Below are 16,390 nucleotides of genomic sequence, written 5' to 3' on the forward strand. Positions count from 1 at the left end.
CAGGGCCTGAAGGCTTGATCAAAACTTGTACAGTCATCGGTTCACCCGCAGTCACTGAGTTTGAAAGGCTGTGAGTGTGATCAGGGAGGGAGCAGAGGCCAGAATCCACATTTTACTAATTATGATCTAAACTTTGATGGGGTGATATCATGAGTGCCCGATCTCTGGTGGCTGGCCAGAGCTTTTCAAATCAGCGTCCCCTCTGAGCCATGACATCACCCAGAGATCTGTGGTCAGTTTGAGTCATCTATACTGACTCACAAGTTTAATATGACATCACTTTGTTATAACAGCGTGAGATTGAATCTGACTAATATATCAGAAAGGGCAATATCAGCAAAATCACCTATGGATTTGTTTACACACAAGCTCTAAGTAATGTGAATTTAGAGCTGACTTATTAAAGTAAAGACAAGTTATGTTTGTAATTTAAAACAGTGTCACAGCTGAAGGAAGAATCATCAGAGACACTGAGCTGCCATCTTGGGTAGCCATTCCAGCTGCTGTTGTTGTTCCTTTTGTTATAACACATTTTAAGATTGAATAAATGAGAACTTTTCCTCTTCCATAAACTGTAAAGAGATTAGCATCATAAATCTGGTATCAGTTGGATTTACAGAGAAACTTTTAGCAGGAGAGAGTAGATTCATTACTTTTTAATTGGTCATTGGGTTTTGGTGCTGGGCAGAGATACAGATGCAGTCACTCTGCAGCTCAGGAGGTCCAGTGTTGATCTTAAAGAATCGGCTGAGGATATTAGTGAAACGAGACTCTGCAATGTTCTGTAATGAGGGAGTGAGTTTGCTCAGCTAGTACAGGGTAGGAAGCAACAGGCTTTGCCCACATCAATATGCAAGTGCAGTGGGTTTGTTTTCCATGGAGCGGATTAAGTAAACACAGATATGCAATAAACACAGTGGAAAAAAATCTTAATTTCAAAGAGTGTGTTTTATAACACAAAGGCATCTCTTATGCTGGGATGGCAAACAAAACAAGCAGCCTTTTCAACGGCCACAGTTTTGCACTGGACGGCATCCCAAAGAGCTGAACTTGATCTACAAATCAAAGGGGGCCACTTGTGGCCAACTTGGTGCATGGAAAAACATAACAGCCTCAAAGCTCTGCCGTCAAAAGTAGATTTATTGCTTCACAACATCAGTAAATTTTATGGATCTGGTAACGTTCAGGAAAAAGTTGGAAAGTATTTATTGGAGAGGTTGGCATTGAAGATGATATCATTAAACAAGTACAGGTAGTATTACTTCAGTTTAATGCTGCAGAGAGTAAAAGAAAGTACAAAACCTGAAACTAGAGTTAAGTTTTTCACATTTTTTGTGAATAAATCATAATCTATTTTAAAAGAAATAAAAATACCTGGGTTATTCTATCAAGCAAGCATCATGCTGAGACTGTGGCGTGTAAAATATAGTTTGTGATGTGCTGACCTTTCAGAGTGTTTGTCTTTGCAGGGAGCTGAGTTCTGTGAGAAATAGAGAAAAGAAAGAGAGGGATATTTTTACTTATACTAATTGAGTTTATATTCATGACTCAGCAGTGTTACCAATAAAATAACTCACAGAGTCAAAACTACTGAAAAAGATGTTATAGCAGATCTTTTTCTCAAGAAACCTTTGTTACAATATAAAAAACACCTTATATTATTAGTTGTGAGGGATGATATGAAGCATTAAAGGCCTTTTAGATTGAAGTTTAATGCAGTTGGAGGCTTTGAACTGTCAAGTTCAACTGCAGTTGTCTTTATAAGTATGAACAACTGTTGTCCAGAGTCTCAAAGAGGCCATCAGTGGTTTCTGCACGCTGTGAGGAGAGGTCAGAGGTGAATGAAAACAAGTTCCTATGAAGGGGTCCTCTCTCATTCCATAGCAAGCAGACTTAGATAAACAAATGACGTTCACAGAGATATCTGAACTGATCCAACTCTGGCGAAGCTGAAAACATGAGGTCTAAGTTATCTTCCACGTTGCTCTCTGTTTCTGAACCAAAGTCCAGATCTGACAGATGTCCAGCAGAGTATGTTTCCCTTAGACACCAGGGTATTACTCAAAAAGTGTGTTGATTTTTAGCTTGGCAACCATGGCCATACTTAGATGATTGTTGTGTGAATTTGGATGATTGTCAAGTCAATCTTTCCACAGAAGATCTAATGAAATCTTTCATCTTACATTACACACTCTTCATGTGATGTGCTCTTCCTCTCTGTGTCAATGAGGCCGGAGCCTCAGTGGCTACTCTCTGCATTCTTACTGTAGCATAACACTTCACATGAGACAGATAACACCAGAGTGATATGACGGGGGTGAAGGGTGGCAGAGCGGACGTCCTCTGGCCATCGTCCCCTCTGAAATTAAAGTCCTCTCTGATGACCTGTCACCATCTATTACGGGAGATGAAAACCTAAAGGTGTCCTCTCCAAGAATAGCATCCATTGTGCCCGAGCCTTGGACGTGTACCAGGATCGCCCATTGAGTTTGGCCATACACAAGCGCCTTTGTATTGTCTGTTAAGACATCATTAGAGCTAAGTAACTTTTGAAAGCCTTCCAGATGACTTGAAATAAATGGGTTAGCGGAGCTGGCTGGAGTCAGTCGGTTCATCCTTTAGGACACTGTCAGCGTACAGAATAGTGGCTCTTTCAGCCGTTTCCTGCTCCAGGTTTCTGTATCACATTCCTCAGAGTACTGCTTATCAACACACAGCAATATCAGTAATCTGCTGATCCTCTGGCATGTAGCTGACAGGCTGACTCAGAACATGGATTGTGTTTTATTTAATAATTAAAATTTGTAATATATACCATGAAACAGAATACATGATAGTCAGCATATATTAATCTTTCTTTCTTTGTTTTGCAGTTAGTCCCACTCCTAAAGCAGCACCTGCTGACCCCTCTGATGACAGTAAGTTATTCTTTATGTATGCTATTCATGTCGCTTGTCTACACATCTTTGCTTATCAAAAACATGTGAACCAGTGAATGTAAAATATTTGAAATTGATTTTGAAGTCTGTTACAATGATAAATAACTTGGTTTGAAGTTCATTTTTAATTTCTCATTGGATTTCTATTCAAAAAATTATTTTTAAAAAGTTATTTTTGTTTCATTATCTCACTTTTCATGACACTTCAGTTCAGTTCAATTTAGGCCTATTCAACTTCTCTTAGCCTTCCTTCCACTCACTTTTGCCGCCATCCAGTGCTAATGTTAGCTGGGCCTTCACCCTCAGGATTAATCTCCACTCCACCATCACACGTCAACAGAGTGAAATGAGCAAAAATAAATCAAAATCAGCTTGGTCTAACTGTCAATAGATCAGAAACTTGTAAAAGAGTTAAATATATTAAAGTGGTTTTTTTTTTGGCTAGCACTCTGCCTCAATAAACTACAGTCTGTCTCAACTGTCCCTAAACGTCATTCAGTCAGTCTGTCTGTACCGTCAGAGGTGCTGGTCTGAAACAATAACTCATCATAAGAGATGCAAGACAAATGTTAATTTATTGTTAGGAGAAGAAAAACATTATTTTGTTGATTATAAAACCTGATGGGACAAATGAGATGATGTCATGCTGCCCATACACTGTGTAAAACAATGATGTCACCCATTGGTTTCTGTAGAGGTGTTATGAAGCCCAAAGATGGCAGCTATCAGATACATTTTTTTTTACCTTTTCTTTTTACTGAACCTTTATTTAGAGAAATGAATTGTGATTAAAATCTCATTTCAATAGTGTCCCGGCTAAACTATTTGTACTTATTTATTTATTATTTATTTGAACATCTCTGTAACGCGTGTTGCTTTGTTCTCCAGGCACACTGTACGTCCTGGACACTCCGACTGTGGTTGGGATCGCCTTCGCAGCCTTTGTGATCGGAGCTCTGTTGACCGGAGCCCTGTGGTTTATCTACTCACACACAGGTAGGTTCCTCTACCTGCTGCTCCCCGGCTCCGGCTCACCTTTCTTCCACATTAATGAAAAGATAAGATGCAAAGGAATGTCCGAGTGTCTCTGTGCCAGAAATGTGCCGCTGAGATTGCCAAACATCCTGCTGCTGACAGAGGCCAGTTCACAATAACATATTGACTCCTCTACTGTAAATATATCCTGTTGGTCAGCAGCAAGAGCTCTTCTCTTTCCTGCCTTTGAATGTTTTTTTGGGGCCGCGGGGTGGTCAGCGAATATTCTCAGTACAATGGCTGGAGACGAGTTGGAAATTCCCCTTGTTGGGTTAGTGGCCCTCACAGGAAAAGACACACAATCTGTCCATTAGATGCCAAGACCTTCCCCATCGTCCCCTGCTTGCCGACCCTGGCTGACCTCTGAGAGGAAGTGAGCTCCCAGCAGCCCTCTGAGTTAACCAATCCATAAAGCTGCCCTGTTCTCGTTGACCTGACTGCTTGACTGCTGATCCGCCATGCCACTGACCTGTTGCCCCATGGCTGATGTGTTCTCCATGGTCCTCTTTCATGGACAGGGTCAGGGTGTTTGAGCTTAGAAGTCTTTCAGAAAATACAACAACGTGCGTGTTTAAGTAACACAAAGTTTGCAGTTTGGAAGAAGCTCTCGGTTGGATTGTCTTAACTCACTGAGAGTTGTGATTCCTCAAAATACTGACACTTGCCAGAACTGCTGAAAGTTATAGCTGAAAGTGATGTAAAGTCACTCTTATTAGCATTTACTGAACAAATACTCAAGCAGCAGAAAAGATCAGCTGTCAGATTTAAGTACCCTTATCTTTATAACAATGTTGGTGTTGGCTGCCCTTTAGAAAGCCACTTTCTTTAAGCTTTATGAGTTTCCTACAGTGACCAAGACACACGAATGGTAAGTTAGCTCTCCAAAGAAAGGATGGCAGAAGTGAGAATGGATAGAGAAACAGGTGGAAGCGTAATTGTTGTTGAAAGACATTGAAATGTGGAGATGAAGAGTCAGCCTGTTGATGTTACTAAAACAGGGCTTTGGTTTTAAGCTTACTTAGCTGAAATGACCTTAAATGGTAACATTGGCCGTTCCACATAAACCCCAAGAATGGAGATCCCCAAAACAACAACCCAAAGATATCCCATCAGTGTATTTTAAACTAGTGTACAGAGCGATGAAACATGAAAACAGATTGGGTCAGTCCCCTCAGGGTCTGAGGACAGTGTTCTCAGTCTCTTGAGGAGGAACATTTTTCCCTTTTTCTGAGTTGTGTTCACTCATTGGCATTAAATTTGAGGTTTTATATCCATTGCAGTTTGATTCCCAAAAGGCAATTACAAGTATCAGTGCTTCAAACGCAGCCCACGTTATATTCTTTGACATTTTGCTCATTATCTTGGCACACGTAATAGGCCTTCGCTCTGCCAGGGCTGCAGTCACGACTGCCAACAGATCTGCTCTGCAGCTCGGCCCAACTGGTGAAATAACATACGAATAAAAAATGAAAACCAATTGTGAAAACAGGCTGAATCACTTACATGAGGAGAAATTTCACACATTATCTGCTCTGAAATACAAACGCGTGCAACAGGATTAGAAAGTAATGATGATCACACTCTGGGCGAGAGTTAGATAAGCTCTGATAATGGAGAAAAAGTTTCAAGTGCTTCTTTGTACAGCAATACAAGCAGCTGGGTTCATGAATTTACATTGCTGTTAAGTCCTCCACTTTGGTTCAGACCAAAATATATCCACAGCTAAGGGATGGACTGACATTAAGTTTTATACTGACAATCATAAAACCAAGGAAGCTGGATACCACTGACTTTAATCATCTGCTGATCATTCCTCCAGCAGTCCCAGAAGTTAACATCTTTAGTTTCAAGGAAGACTCTTTGATGTCTGGATGTAGAATAGAATAATAGACAGGATTAATTTTAAAACTTTGACATCATCAGGTCAATTTTTTTGTTGTCCTACATACTAATAAGCGGAAAATGCATACAACAATAGATACATTATAGCATGTGTTAGTGTGCTAGAAGGCAAAAGGCGAGGCAAGTTTATTTTATGCACATTTCAGCAAAAGAGGCAATTCAAAGTGCGTGACACTAGACATGAAAACATTGTGACATATGAAATCATTAAAACAGAGAAGGAAAACGCAAAGAGAGGGCAATGATAAAAGCAGAAACAGATGTTTAGAGGTATGGAGTGTAGAAATGTGAATGTTTAGGGAGATTAAGCGGGTCAGATTTGAGATTGAAATGCTCCCTTTCTCACCCTCCTGTTGAAGTCCACACAAATTGTTTTGCGCACAACAACAAGTTTCTTCTTTTTCCTCCTCTTCCAACCACATTTTGTGCGGCCACTCACTGAATACCAAAACACACATGTTACCAGTTTGTCTGTTCTGTGCTACAGTAGAAACATTGCGGTTCAAGACAGTAGCCACTGTGGAAGGGGACTTGATCATAAGTAGATTTAAAGGCTCATTCTTGGTTACCAAAACCAAAGGATTTTTATACTCAGGTGATTGTTCACTAATGAAATGTGATTATGAATATTGCAGCAAATTTCTACCAAGTCTGCTCTGCTAAGTGCTGCTACACACTGCCCCTTTAAAATATGATAAGACTGTATTAAGAGCATAAAAGTTACAGTGCAGAATTATAGAATTAAATTCTTCACAACAGATGCCCTGATGGACTGAGCATTAGTACTTTGACAGTTTGTTATTGTGTTTCTCTGGATCATTAAAAATGGACACCCAAGTCGGTAAAAATTTGTTCCACCACAAGTTATGCCAAACAGCATAACTTTAAATTATAGATATTCACACTTGAATTTTATTTTTATTTATGGTTGGTCATATTGTCATCACAGTATTGAACAATATCATACCACATGGCAGATTTCCCTCTGATCATGCAGGAATACCAGATGAGATTTTTCTTACAAATCAAAGAGAAGTCAGCAGGGTGCTGTTCAGCTCAGCGGATAAATCACACGCCCCATGGACAGAGGCTCCAGTCCTCAGAGCACACAGCCCAGGCACGATTCTGAACCCTCACAGCACCTGCTCTCTGTCTTCACAGTGTTCCTCTATGCACTGTCCTGTCCATAATATAAAGGCATAGCTAGTCTTTGAATTGGCCTGACACACAAAATGTTTGTGATAAAAGAAAAGGTTTCTTTATTTGATTTAGGAGGTTAGACTTTTGTTTTTATATGTCTCTATCCTTTGACTAATTGAAATAGTAGGAAGTCCATTTATTAATGTAGAGTGACAATATGATATCGCCCCTCCACAAAGATATATTGAATAATATTTCCTCTCCATCTAGGCAGTTAACCTAAGGATAATAAAGTTATTTCGACTTGTCAGATTAGTAAGTTTCAGAACTTCTCAGCTTCCAAAGCTGCACATTATTTAAACTTATTTAAACTGTTAGAAACAGTATAAATCTGGATTGTTGTTTCAGCACAGAGATGTTGAAGTTGTGCTTCTGCTTTTGGGATTCCTTGTTCAGAGTTGAATCCAAGTTGTTCCTGAGTCCGACATCTGCTGCAACAACTGCATGGTTTTCAAACACAGTATGTTCCTGTGACATAAAAGCAGCCTTTATCTCTCCGATCTAGAAAGATAATATTGGGCTTGGATTAACCTCATCTGTCTGAGGAAATATAAATTCCCAAGTCCCTTTGTTTCATGGAGCTCTTGGTCCTGTGAGGGAAAAACTGCTGGCAGCTCTGCTCTGGTAAACATTAACAGAACTCAGGGGCCCTGAAGAGGGAGGGGGATGCAGGATCGCCTGTGGACACATGTGCCTGTCATATATGCAAGCCCTTATGTATACATACACAAGTTATAGTCCAAACCGAACTGTCAGCAGACAATCTTTGTCCAAGAGAGGAGATTTAATTGGGAGTTTTCCATTTTTCTAGGAGGAAATAGCGAAGAAGCAACCACGGAACAGAGTGTAGTAATAACTGTGCCAAATACTCAAATTAAACACAGACTTTAATTCAAACACCATTCATTGTCTGTCAGAGATGTTTTTAGTAATCAAGTTTTAGAACTTTATTTGCTCCTCCTTTCTTAATCATGTTATCCCAAGAGTCCTCAACATGAAATGCTTATTTGAACATTGGACAATGAAACAATCAGTGGTTGGGCTTCAGTTAGAGAGTCCTGTCATGTGTTTGTTCTGCTGTATCTACTGAAGCCATGTTAACTGATTCCAGATAACAAAAGAAATCAACTCCATACGCGGGAATCCTCTTTTGTCTTATTGTTCAAAATACCTCCTGTCAGATGGGATGTTAGCTGTTGTTTCCGGGATCTCTGGGGTGATATTTTGGGGTTCTTTCGACTGAGAACAAGCTGTGAATCTGTGAGTGATTATACTTGAAGATGGTTAAAGTTAAGACAGATGGAGTCCAAAGATCTTCATGTTTAAATTTGTTGATTTGCCAAGTGCATCGTGCTAAAAACTGGACTTTTTTTTACTTCACCTTAAAAGTATCAATCTGCACAAAGACTTGGGATTCAAACTTTTTTTCAACTTTAGTATTGTCTTTCATTGGATCTCCTATGGATATTTACAAAGGAAGACTGATCCTTCTTTTTTGTGAACACATTCAGATAACTTAGAATATATGGGGTATTCTCAATTTGCAAACTGCAAATGAATGAGAGGAAAGAGAACCTTAAGTTAGCTTGATACAGCAAAGTAAGATCAGGGATCAAAGGCTTCTAGTGTTGTAGTCTGTGAAGCACTTTGGGCTACATGTTTTTATGTATGAAAGGTGCTATATAAATAAAGTTGAGTTGAGTAATACTCATGACCAGTCTCGAGACCGCTTATTTAAGGTCTCTGTCTCATCTCAGAATCAAAAGCATTTTTACTTTGTCTTGTCTTGGTCTCTGACTGGGCGGACTCCATATTTTATATCAAGACTGGTCGAGACCACCACTGATGCTCTCTGTGTCCCTGTCATTACTGTGATAAGAGAGGAAGCCCACCCCCCTTTCTCAATTCATTAATTCTTTATCCCACCTGTTACAGCCACAACTTTCGTGGGACTACGGTGAGTGACCCACCCCCTGCACTCAGGCGTTAATGAATGGAGACAGATGACAGGAGGAGAGACTGTGCCCACGACCAGAGATGTCTGCTTAGTGGTTTAATTAAGCAATAAACTCTCTCACAGTGCATCAAAAGAAAGGCAACAAAGACAAAACCAAACCTTGTTTGTTGCTTTCGATTGTATTTAAACAAGCGGCAACCTCTGGGCTAAAAATATGAGTCCAATGAGGAAGTGCTAAAAACTGCAGTTCATTGTGGATCCCCTTGAGGCTGGCTCCGGAAGTACCGGAAACCACATACACACCAATTCAAAAAAGCCGATCTTTACAGCCGAAATGAACATTTCAGCCTGGTACAAAAGACGAGTGTAGTCTGGATAGCTCATTTCTTGATCGGCACACACTGTATAGGGCGTGATTTTTTCTCTAACGCGGCAATTTCGAAGATATCTAGATTACGAGTCCTCCAATGAGAGGCACAGCTGACTTGATTTACAGGCGGGAACACTGTAGCTGTTGGCTAGGAGGCTCAAAGCCCACCTCTTTACGTCACAATCGCTCGACAGCAGCAATATGGCTGCCACCGCCGATTGGCCTCGAAACAGCGCTTCAGAAACAGATGGGTGACGTCACGGATACTACGTCCATATTTTATACAGTCTGTGTATTTTAAGCAAACTTAAATAAAACAAACAGAAGTCATTTATTTTGTTAACTCTCATAATGATGATGATATATATGGTTTTGGTCTTGTTTCCGTCTTGCCCTGCCTTGGTCTTGGTGTTGACTCCGTCTTGATCCCTAAATGTCTTTGTCTTGTCTTGTCTTGTTCTCGGTGCATCCTGGTCTCGAACATGTCTTGGTCAATGTGGTCTTGACTACAACACTATAGGCTTCAGGATAAAAAGTATCGATAGCATTTTTCTGTCCCAGTAAATGACTTTGATGCAACTTGTAAGATGTGCCAGAAATCCTCAAACTCGGAACAAAGGGAATTAAAGCTGTCCACTCCCAATATAAATCATATTGCTGAGGCTCCACTGGTAATTAAAAAATGAATGGTGCAAATGAAGTCATAAGCTGCTGTTATATCAGTCATTCTATGTGCAAACATCTGTGTTCAAGTCTTAGAAAGTGTTAAATGTGTTTTTAAAGTGTGTTCAGACCTGGTGAATATCTGCAGTAGGAGAACAGAGTAATAATGGAGGCTACAGCGTTTTAGAGGAGAGCGATTAGTACCTCTAAACCAAACTATTTGTCAAGCTCCTTTCTGTGTCTGCCTTTCATTAATATCATTCTTTTCTCTCTCTCTCTCTCTCTCTCTCTCTCTCTCTCTAGGCGAGGCAGCTGCAGCCACACAGCAGGTCCAGAAGTCTCAGCCTGCCTCAGAGAACAGCAGCGCGGCCCACAGTATCGGTAGTACACAAAGCACACCCTGCTCCAGCAGCAGCACAGCGTAGCCCAGGACGAGACCCTGCCAAGGCACCGGAGGGGTCTGCGTTCACGGGGACTGGTGTGCTCATCTCCTTCCATGAAAGGAATTATGCAGTCAGACGTTATTAAGTATGATTGAAAATAATATTAGTAATAATAACACCTTTGGTCCTTTTGTAGATCCCTTTTGTGCCACCTCAACCAAGTGCTGCCCCCAACGTAAAGAAACACATGCAGGCATCTTTCTAATCTTAATGCTGTTTAAATCCCAACACAGCCTTTTGTTTTGACCATACATGGTTGGATTTAGGCTGTTTATAACAAGCAGGTGTACTCGGAGAGCATAGACAGCAGTCAGGCAGCAGAGATGTCAGTATTAGTAAGTGAGATGGTGATGGCTGGTCTTAAACTTACTGTATGACATGCTGACCTTAAAGGGGCAAAAGAGCGAAGCAACCACTAAAAACATGCGGACAGAAGTGCAGTACAAACGCAAGTCGTCATCTTCTCAGAAAGAGAGGTGACGGCTTTATAAAGAAAGTGTAGTTATTGAATGTATACAGAAGAGTAAACACCAAATAATGTGACAGATAAATGTGAAGAGACAAGTTAATAAAAGATGTATTTTAACATAATCACTTTGCTGATACATCCCTATTAATGAAAGAACACATGTAGGTGTCTGCTTTCCATTGCTATTCAGTAGTTTTAGTAGAGCTCTTCAGTAGACCTGGGTCTGAGACTCAGTTTCATTCATGTTATAAACTTCATAGGGGCATTATGCGTTCCCTTTAGTAGTTTTTGAAAACAGAATATTTTAATATTTTGGTAAATGTGATTGATACTCTCATCTCTTTGTGTTGAGTCAAAGCCTGGCACATTGACTGTATATAAAGATGGATGGCACCTCTTCACTTTCTCCAGTTTAAAAAAAGTGAAGCCAAAATCCCCCCCACTAACAGTGCTGACATATTGCGCTGCTGACTTCATTTGGAGCCAGAGTCTGTAAAGTCAGGACCAGCTGGCTGAGCCATTCTATTTATGTCCCGCCTCTTCTGCTAACCAAAATACAATACCATTTTTGATTTTATAGTTCGCCCCACTCAAGTCTGTTAACATAGAGGAGGACATTATTATGACTTATACCTCAGCCAGCCAGTAGGAGGAGCTCCATATGTTCTGGCTTCACTTACAGAGAGCTGTCATATCACCCATCTTAATTGCCTAGCTTAGCACAAAAACCTGAAGCCAAAGGAAACCGCTCGGAAAGAAGCCCAAAGCATGAAAGATGAATTTGCAGCACAAAGGGTGCTTCATAAATCACAGAGTGGAATTTATAGTTCTTTCAAGAAATTACAACCCTCCCAGAAACCACGGACACAGCAGAGCAAGCTAACGTTTTCTTCATGCTAGGCTAATAGCTTTGCACCAGGCTCTTTCTGAAGCTCAAAACAAAACTACCAACACCTGTGAAACAGATTAACGTTTGATATTTTGCTGAAAATAAATGTAAAAAAGACAATTTGGTAATTCAGGGCAGTTGAAACTATTTCTCTGAGCTGGCTGTTTCCCTCTGCTTACAGCTTTTAGGCTAAGCTAGCTAACCATCGTGTGGCTTTGGATCATTCTCACTCCGACATCAGAGTGGTATCAATTATCATATTACAATCTAGAAAATTAACTGAACAGGCATATTTCCTAAAATGTTAAACTATTCTGTTCTAACCTGTATATTTTTGTAAGTGTGTAAATATCACAAATGAGGTGAAGTACGTGCAGATTCTGTTTCTGTACTTCTGGATGAGATAGGATTTGTTTTGTGCGAGTTAGTTTATTATGAGAAGTGTGGAATGACAGACTAGGGATTAATTTAAGGACATCAAGTAAAATTATAGATTAGTAACGTTGATGCGGTTTTGTTTCCACTATGTATTCCTATTTAGGACAATTTATTTCAAAATGAATCTCTATGTATAAAATTCTTATTAAATAATATAAAATACTATTAGATCATCTCTCAATGATATTATTAAAAAGAGATAAAAGCAAATCCACAAATTAGAGAAACATTACTAAAGAAATATTAGCATGTTAGTCCCATAAGTGACCGTAAGGGAAATTATTGTTGATTATTTAACGAAACGTTTCAGAACATTTAACATTTAGTTAGCTGCCTGATGGAAGCAGAGGTTTAGAGGTCTTGTTATGTTATAAAGTTATCTGTACAGTGTGTTTTCTAATCCTGTTCTTTATATAAATCTTGGCACTGAGAGTGTTAATAAGCTGTAGCTGAAGCTCATTATAACGGACATACTCGTATATTATTATGTTTTTTTAAAACTGCAACACCACAACTACCCCACCGTCTCAGAATCAGATGAATGTTTGCTGTCGTGCCTTTCTTTATCTTGTTTGTGTTTCTATCAGACCGTCTGTGGGCCCTCTGAGTTTGAGGAGGGAAGTTTCCCTGTAAGAATTGAACCATCAGAAAAACAGAATGTATGATATCTCAACTTTTCATTCTTTTATGTAAACATGTATAAAGCTTTCTACAGAGGGAACAGAGTAAAAATATATATATTTGTGTATAGAATTATATTTTGGAATATATTTACCAAGAGAAATTTATCGTCTTGTGTGTGAAAGTACTGTGAATTTTATGGATATGCTCATACAGCAGACATGTTTCTTAGGGGATTCATTTACTTCATTCATTCAGGCATCATCACTTGTTTTATGACACTCTGTTGAAAATTAAATACTCAGAATTATTCTGATGCTTCTAAAGAATCCCTCTTTGAGCCTGTTTTACTGATTTTAAAAACATAAGGCGGATGATTTCCAGCTCCATCAAGTTTTAATTAACAAATAAAGCTGCACTGACATGCTATGAACTTCTATTAAAGTTGCTAATTGAATCATGTGTCATAAAACTTGCAATGAGCATGTGAGAATATTTGATGGAAATGCCCCCAAAGAGACATTACCTTCTTCTGTACATGAACTACAGCTCCTTTTGATTTGTTCAAATGATAATCTAAATTCAGATTTCCCACCCCAAAGTTGACGCAGATTGATTACTGTTTCTTAAGTAGAAACATTTTACATAATACCAAATATTTTCATGTGAAGTACCTAAATTGGATGTTATCAAAATGTTACATTTTATGGATCTATATCTCTAACATGGTGTGAGCATGTTGGAGCATCTATGAGCAGTGCTGGGTAGACACTTGGCAGGTGGAGATAACCATTGACACATGGGAGATAACACTATTTGAATTTGTGAGCTGTTCAGGCCTTACCAACTCTATCTGTAAAGTTTAGAGTGGTGCTTTTAAGAAGGGTGGCCTGATTGAAATGACTGTCCAGCATGTGTTTATTTCCCTTTGCTTTATTGATCATTTTACTGCCGACCGGCTCAGACCACAGATCGTGTTAAACACGGATGCAGTCTCAGTAACGTCACCCGTTGGTTTCTCTAAAGGCATTAAGAAGCCCAGAGATGGTGGTCATCATATTGGGATGCTGACACCAACTAACTTCAGGCTCGCTCTGGAGACATGCAAAGAGGCCAAGTTGAAGCCATAGCCTAACCGCATGGCAAACAGCTACAAAGTGTCACTCTAATCAAGCACACCCCTAATTATGTCCAGTTATGCATAACTCGTAGTCTTATATAAACAAAACAGATGTGTTGTGAAAACATTCAGCCACAGTGCAGTTTCAACATCCAAAGAAACTGTTTTTGTACCAGTTGTAAACCTGTGGAGTTTTCTGAAACAATGAGGTTTCCTTGGTTTTTGCAGTGAGCCACCTGTGAACACTCGAGGTACTGCAGGTTTTTGCACTTCTGCATTGGCTGTTTTTCAAAACTGGAGGTAGCATTAGCCTAATTTATCACAACATTCAGACCTTAAAAATTATCAAATAGATTTGGTGATGCTCCTTAATGATGGACACTGATGATAAAATGACAGTGGACTTTTTTGAATTGACACAAATGTTAATTTAACAAATGGCTTTGGCTCACTTGCCACAGAGCCTAACATTGACGTTAGCCAAGCTAACTTCTTTCTCTACAGAGGCTAGATAAAAAGGATGTTTACTCTCTGGGGATGGAAATACTGTATGATAGGCTAACCTTTCTCCACTCTATCATTCCCCTACAACCCCCCTCACAGCAATATTTACCATTTTTTTCTACCCATGCAGTTAAATTGTTCATTCTCTACCCGTGGGTTATTGTAAACAAACACTGAGCCACACAATCTGGTTACTATTAAGTCATACAACAATACCCAGATAACAAACTTGTTTAGGTCCTCCTGTTGTCACAGCAATCACAAGATCCCCTACAAATAATGACTAAATGAAATCAAGGCAAAAACGTCCAATGGAAGCAGTTCAACCGAAAGGAAAAGGGAATATATAATAATGTGTGTGTATTCAGTTACAATGGAGGATGGAGAAAATCCAGCCGTTTCATTTGTCTCTGGAAACGAAACTGTTTTCAATAACACTTGAGAAATGATTTTTATTGAGTTGCATTGGAACCACTCGGTCTTACAGCAACATTAGAGCTTGTTTGTTTTATCAGGCCTGCTGCCAGGAGCGTCCGTGCCAAAAACCCTGCTGAAACCTCTATTCAGTAAAGCTCTCAGTAAATATACAGCAGTGATAGATAGTGCCCCGGTGCTGTTATCATGCAGCACTATTGTGAACAACAACACTGCATCCCTCTGTACACAGAAAATACTTAGTCAGGATCTGTGTATCACCAAGCTGAAATGTGCTGCAGCCTATAATCAGCGGTCATTGTGGGATTAAGACTTTCTGACGTTCCTGTAGTTTTGAGGTTTCCCTTATCGACTGTGGTGAATCCATCTCCCATATGTAATTATCTCCTCCACCCCCTCGTGTCGCGCTGTTAAGTGGCTGAGCCTCAAGTTATGTTCTGGATCTAATCTTCTCATTTGAGATAATTGGGGGATATTCTTTCACTCAAGCTAACGTTACAGTCCATGAGAGTTCCCTTTCAAACATTCCTCCCTGCTTTTGCCTCAGTGCATGCTGGGAAAGGCTCCACAACTTCTCCCTCTGTAAGAATTTGTAAAAGTAAGTAAAGATAAGATGACATCATGATGCTGTATGGCACAAAAGGAGCCTTATTGAAAGTGTGTGTACTCTTTTTGAGACTTACAGTTTTTGCTGATCTGAGAACAGCTGTAAATCGAGCACAATCCATAATTCGAGATGTTGATTGTATCTTTTTGAACCATTTGACTACCTCATGTTGTTATATGAATGTGTAATTTGTGTATTAAGTGTGTATTCATATGTGTGTGTGAGTGTTTTCTGTGCCTATGTTTGAGCTCAACAAATTGCTATAACAGATGACACTGCTGGTGGATGATTTTTGGGCCCTTCTTGTTGCAGTTTTACTTTTTTTTTGTCAATCTCAAATCAATCAATGAAGATTTTGAGCTTCACCGTGATGCCAAGATTGCCTTATTTGGGCATTTTGTAAATGTGTAAACTTTGATTATCCTTTTATTATCATGAGTTTTTCTTTTTAAACCTTTGATATATGCTGTAAATATGCATGATATGTGTATACCCATTATGTCCAATAAATTCTCATCATATTTTACAACACTTGTTTATTGGTGATTTCTGTGCCACTCAGAGGGTGCTGGATGGGGGACCCCATGTGTGGGTGGGGAAACCTCCTGTATGGATCTGGTTTACAAGAATGAGCTGTAATAATGATGTGTTAGGTTTGGCTCTGCTGGGTGAAGTCATGACTCGTCTCTGGTGAGCTCATAGCTTGATACGGACCATGTGGATTTTTTTTTTCTTTGCTGTGATGTGTGCGTTGCATGAGTCCATACCTCTCCCCCTCCCCCACTGCCTTTGCTTTGC

At 39.6% G+C, this 16,390-nt stretch overlaps 1 protein-coding gene across 1 annotated transcript in view; it reads left to right on the forward strand.

The window, feature by feature from the left end:
- The window catches only part of tgfbr3 (transforming growth factor, beta receptor III), an 87,148-nt gene extending 71,027 nt beyond the window's left edge, over positions 1-16,121 (forward strand). The window contains exons 15-17 of the mRNA XM_034710216.1: positions 2,874-2,918; positions 3,828-3,935; positions 10,370-16,121. Of these exons, the coding sequence (XP_034566107.1) occupies positions 2,874-2,918; positions 3,828-3,935; positions 10,370-10,491 (275 nt within the window). The 3' untranslated portion in view covers positions 10,492-16,121. The remainder of the gene's footprint in view (positions 1-2,873; positions 2,919-3,827; positions 3,936-10,369) is intronic.
- The last annotated feature ends 269 nt before the right edge of the window (positions 16,122-16,390 follow it).

This window comes from Notolabrus celidotus, chromosome 2, assembly GCF_009762535.1.
Source record: "Notolabrus celidotus isolate fNotCel1 chromosome 2, fNotCel1.pri, whole genome shotgun sequence".
In the NCBI taxonomy this organism is placed as follows: Eukaryota; Metazoa; Chordata; class Actinopteri; order Labriformes; family Labridae; genus Notolabrus; species Notolabrus celidotus.